General features: G+C 34.4%; 2 protein-coding genes across 2 annotated transcripts; one reads left to right on the top strand and one right to left on the bottom strand.

Annotated features, from left to right (window-relative positions):
• Positions 1–731: 731 nt before the first annotated feature.
• Positions 732–1,110, top strand: NUU61_009118 (uncharacterized protein; the record flags this gene model as incomplete). The annotated part of the gene is made up of 2 exons (XM_056659643.1): positions 732–828; positions 863–1,110. 2 exons carry the CDS (start codon positions 732–734, stop codon positions 1,108–1,110), a joined length of 345 nt encoding a protein of 114 aa, XP_056507936.1.
• A 320-nt stretch (positions 1,111–1,430) lies between these two features.
• NUU61_009117 (protein serine/threonine phosphatase 2C) lies at positions 1,431–1,694 on the bottom strand (the record flags this gene model as incomplete). The annotated part of the gene is given in 2 exon segments (XM_056659642.1): positions 1,431–1,659; positions 1,675–1,694. 2 exon segments carry the CDS (start codon positions 1,692–1,694, stop codon positions 1,431–1,433), a joined length of 249 nt encoding a protein of 82 aa, XP_056507935.1.
• Positions 1,695–6,000: the final 4,306 nt, after the last annotated feature.

Raw genomic sequence — 6,000 nt, 5'->3', positions numbered from 1 at the left:
GAAACGCCTTGTATGTAACTAATGTTCTTAGGTCCTCTAGAATGCCATCTATCCAGGCAGGTCTTTTTGGTGTGCAGTCTAGCAAAAGACTAGAGCTGACTCACGCAGGACAGATCCAGCCTATGATCAGAAGTCAGGCTACTATGTCGCATATGGGAAACTCGATTGCAGATGGCTTGAATCGTTCGAACTGAATCTGAACTGGTGGAAAGAAAGAGATTTAATAGCCCTACCCTATAGATTTCACTGTTGTACATATACAATATCTGTTACTATATTGCCCTACCTAAACCTAAATAAAATAACAATATATAAACATCATATAAATGGAGCCCATGACAAAGCCTCAACGAGATTATGTGAATGATTGAGAAAAGAAATACTGCACCGACTCGAGAATAGCTACTGGAAGTATTGCTATAGCTGCCAGAAACAACACCCACGCACAAAATGGCACATTTCACGCTATATCTAGCCACTTCCTCGAGGTCCATAATTATCTCAACGTGAAATACTACTACCTCATACACAATTCCTTCATGTGCGACGTCCTTGTATGCGCTATGCTGGCGAGATCGATATCTGCCCATGCTTCAGCATTACATTCCATCTCCGTCATTTGATTGAGATGGTCAAATCAGGGGAAGATAGGCCACCACATTGCCGAGAAAATCTTGACCAGTCTATGTTCTACCATCCAAGACGGAGTAAAATCCATAAACACCTCAAGCATGATTGTGTCTTCACTCAGCATCCTCTCGCCACAGTCCAGGTTACGACGACACTTAGCGTCGATTGGTATTCGATTGGTATACCCAACGTCTAAAGGTGATTACTATTTATACCATACATACTCCCAAAGAGATTTCGGAGCAAATTATTGCTCATGTGAAGACCCTTGCACAAAAGGATGTCGGGAACTGGCTCAGGAGGTTTTTTAATGAGGCTGGCTCGGCCTTTGCTGGTTTGCACGAAGATAGCTACTTTCTGGTTTCTTCGACCAATCCAGTATTATCCAAAGGGCCTCGTCCCTTGGAAATAGTAATCACGAAGGACCTAGGAGATGGGGAAAGACCGAACAAAAAGTGGAATGCCAACCTTCATTTCTGAACCTGTTCAAGCTAGGCCTTTCTTTTGATGGCTTTTGTATCAAATGGAACTATTGCTGGATAATTAGTCTTTGTTTCCTTGAGTTGGGGTTTTCAATAAATAACTTTTTTCGATACTGTTTTGGCGAAGAAGTAATCATATCCAACTAGTTATTGGGATATCTAAGAAGCGAGTCCATCTTTTAAGTAGGATATCTCTCCATGATTCATTAAACCGTTTTGTTTTGATCAGATCTCTACTCTTCAGTTTTGGGCCATTAAAGAACACCACTTGCACCGTCATATCATCTCGAACATGCCGGGATTGTGGAGCGCTAAAAGCTAGCCGCCCTGCCACCAGCTCATAATGATTTCCACCAAGGGAGTGGCGCACCAGGTGTACAGCAGCATTTTATCTTGAACTGCTGTCCTTTCCTCAACAAACCTCCAGCTCACCCCCTTCCAAAATTGACCAAAATCAAACGGTTCAGATTTCGGTTCTGACGAGCCGGGGTTGATCTCTGCCAACTCGGATTCGACCCATTTCCCGACCAGATTCACAGCCTGCTGACTGGACAGCATATACCATATGCCATCCGTAGCCATAATCAAGAACGAAGGCCTGCTGGGATCGATCTTGGTTCTGGCGAGTCATATATACGAAGCCACAGCCTTCTAGCTGCACTTAGTTCCGTTCCCTATAATATCTTCACGTTTTTATATATTTAGTATATATAGATTAGATTAAAGTATTAGAGTATTTCCTAAAATAGAATAAATATAATTAACTAATAAATATAGGACACGGTAAACAAATCGAAATAGCTACTAGATTAAGCTAATCTTAATAATCTTAGCTTTTAAGAGATAACTTAGCTCTGCGAGCTTTCTTAATCCTAGTATTTTTTATTAAACGCTACGATCTTTTAGATTTAGAAAAAATACTCTCTTACTTGTACTATATCTTTTATTTAGTAGGTTTTGCTATATAATAGCCGCGCGATAGATTCTCGCTAGAAGATATATTAGTAGGCTTAGTTAATTGCTACGTAACTACTTAGAAAATATTTAAGTTTTTAAACTAATCATAGGATATTATATCCGTCTTTAGATAAATACCCTTGGCTACGCCTTATAAAAGTTCTAGCGGTTAATAGAATAATATTAAAGAGTTATAGCTAAAACTTAATTTTTTAGTAAACTAGAGTACTTCGTCGTATTTATAGCTTAACTATCCGTTTTCGGTATATTATTTATTTAATTAAGCATAGCCTACCTATAATTAATAGGGCGTTTAGAATTTATCTATCTTCTCGTAAACTAGCGATCTAATTAGTATAGTAACCAGCGTTAGATTAAAGATGATTTCTCTGTTTATTCTTATAGGAAAGTTTCTAATAATTAAATCTCTGCTAAATTTAGGTATTTCTAAACCTTAGTTTCGATACAAATTATAATAAGGCTAAATAGTAATCTAATAGCAGTAGGATTATCGTTAATTACAATAAGATTAACCTCCGTGCCTAGTTTAGGAAGTTCAGACGAAGCCTAAACTACTAGTATAGTATAGTTCTAGCTTTCGGCTAAACTTAGTTCTTTTAGGATTAATATTAGTATAATTAAAACACTCTAAGATAATCATATATCAGAGATTTCCTAAGCTATATTTATATTAACGGGTAGGCGAAAACGAAGCAAATCTAACTTTTATCCTTAGTTATAGATTAAGAGGATAGAACTACGACTAACAGCCGGAAGTTCATAGCTTTATATCTCTCGTCCAACTGTAAAGGGTCTACCAAGATGGCAAGGCATAAGGTTATTCCCAACTGACAGAAGAGGTGAATCAGGTGATATCACATGATCCTGAAGGAAGTCGGAACTTGTTGCTTGATCCACCCTATAGTGGAATGATCACAATATATAATAGAGACCTAGTCGTTTATATTATCGATGATATATAGAGTTACGAAGATACTATATAATAAATTAATACTCCTGTATCTAGCTAGTAAGATAAGATTTAGTCTTAATAGTAATAAAGATATACTACTTTCCTTACTCTTTCCCTTTATTTCTTTATCTAATTAATAGGCCTTATACTCTATTAAATATATTCTTTATAATTCTAAATCTTCCTCTTCGATTACCTAAAGAAATAGGATAATCTTATAGACCTAATCTATTATAATATACTAGAGTAATACTCCCGAAAAGATATCGTAAACCCCTCTATCCGAAACTAACTAGACCTAATTAGATAAAGACCTATAGACTACCTAAGAAACGATCGAAAAACTTTAATATCTATAAAAATTATAATAAATAGCCTAATAGATAAAAAGTTAGCTTAAATAAAGGAATACTACTAAATCTTTAACGAATTAATAACAAAATTAGGGTTAGACATGGACAGACCCGTCCCATGGGTCAAAGATCTTGACCCATGACCTAAACCCACGACCTATAGGTTGGGTTAATAAAATCCTGACCTATCTATAGGTTAACCCGCGGGTTAATAGGTTAATCTATTTTTAACCTATTTTAGTATAAATTTCTTAATTAGGATAGATAATTTGCTTATCTTTTTTAATAATATACTATTATTAAATACTGTTTTTATTCTAATATAACTTATAATTATAACTCTTTATAAAAAGAATATTATATAGTAATAATATATTTAGAATATATAATATATTAATTTATTGATTTAATACTTTAAGATAAGAATCATATTTTATAATAGATAGATATAGGTAAAAGAAGATATTAGTTAACTATTTCTTATACTAAACCTAAAAATATATATTTAAAGTCTATAGTAGTATTACTACTTTTTATATAAATAAACTATATATATTAGAAATAATAAAATAGATATAAATCTAATATCTAATATTTCTTTATTAATATATAAGTATATTATAGTCTTAATTATATAAAAGAATTATTTTAAATATTTTTTCTGGATTTATATAAAATAATAATATTAGCTAGTTAGGTTAAAATTTTTTGGGGATAAAAAGAAAAATCTTAGGGTATTACTTGTTACGGACCCAGCCGCAACTAGTGCTTTGGCGCTAGCGGAAAAAAAAAAGACCTTACAGCCAATCGAGAAAGAGGCGCGGGCAGCGCAAGAAATACGACTAACAGGGGCCAAGTATCACGTGACCGTGACTCCCAGATCTACTCCCAGGGAGTATATCTTGGGGTATACGGCTACTCCGTAATCTACTCCTAGAGGGGTATACACGGGGTAGGAGAGCTAGATATATAAAGACACTTATTTAACCATATATATCTAGTCCTTCGCGTTTAACTTATTTTAGTTATCAAGTTGCTACTTTTAGCAAAACTAACGTCTTAGTTATACTTTAATTCTTTTAAGATACTAACTTACTAATAGGGGAGCTACTTTAGTACTAACCTATTAAGCGCTCTTTATCTTTATTATTCCTCGATACCTTAATAGACCCGAGCCTATATAAGGCCTAACGGATAAGGCAATAGTACAGTTACGAGGCCAGATATCGTTAATACTAAAAGACCCCTAGCCTTCTAGTATAACTAGAAAGACCCACGTGTCTTAGTATCTTAAGAGAAGTATACCTTTAGGTTCCAGCTAATAGTTATAGGTGACTAATATATAATACTTTAAACGCCCGTCTTAATCAGAGTATCTAAGACGTTATTCGATAATAGCCGGCAACGATAACGCTAACAATATTTCGCGTGGTTCCGCGAGCTAATCTACTCTAACTAACGCGTAACTTATAAATATAATTAGTTAACTCTAGGAGCAACTTATCTAGGAAAGGACTAGGCTAGTAGTATCTATAAAACCGCCGAAACCTAACTTCTTTAATAGAACTCGATCTAAGCTTCGAGGATTCCTAATCTAGATAGATATATAGCTTCGTATTATTAATTATATAGAAGAAGCGGATAAGGTTATTTACGCTTCGACCTACCTTCGAGAACAAGCTTTTAACTAATTCGAACCCTATATTAGGGAATTTAACGAGAAGAAACAATCGGATTAAAGAGATATCATCTAAGCGATCTTCCGGTCGTACGCTAACTTTAAAAAGAAACTCAAACAGACCTTCGGAGATATCGACGCGTAATAAACCGTAGAACGACAACTTAAGCGAATCTAATAAACTAGTTTAGCTAATATCTACGCCGCCGAATTCTAGTAGATTATCTCGTATCTCGACTACGATAACGATATATATATTTAGCTATTCGAACGAGGACTTAAGGAAGAAGTCAAAGACAAACTTATAAGAATCGACCGACTAACTAATCTCTTAAAGATAATTAAGATCGTAGTTAAATTCGATAACCGGCTTTACGAACGTAGATAGTAATAACAAGAAGTATAATAAAATAGTACTAGATATATCCTACAAGGATTCCGCCGCTATAATAGTAGATAAGAACAAAAGTAATATCTAGTAAAGGAATTATATAATAATAACCTTTATAGACCAAGATCTATAGAACTTAATATAACGAGACTCCTAACTAAAGAGTAAAAAGAATATAAAAGAAAGAATCTCTACTTCTACTATAGTAAGCTAGGCCACTAGATAAAAGACTATTATAAGAAAGTATTAGACAACGGTAAATAATAGTAGCTACAAGCTATCTAAGATAGAGGAGCTTACGATATTACCGGAGTATTAACTTAGTAACTCTATGCGATAAACGATAGCCGCTAAGATAAGAAGTTCCTTAGTAAAGACCCTAAAACGACTAGATATAAACCGAATCTAAGTACTATATAGATACCGGTCCTAAGACGCGAAGATGTATTCGTTATACGTGAAAAATCCGCTAATAATAGTATACCTAACCAAAGAGAGTCAGAAGGTTTTTTAGAGATTAATTAGGAAATAGTTAA

This window comes from Penicillium alfredii, assembly GCF_028826965.1.
Source record: "Penicillium alfredii strain IBT 34128 chromosome Unknown utg000011l_segment0_segment0, whole genome shotgun sequence".
NCBI lineage: Eukaryota > Fungi > Ascomycota > Eurotiomycetes > Eurotiales > Aspergillaceae > Penicillium > Penicillium alfredii.
Note: the sequence above shows the minus strand (reverse complement) of the source record. Positions and strands in the feature narration are given on the sequence as shown.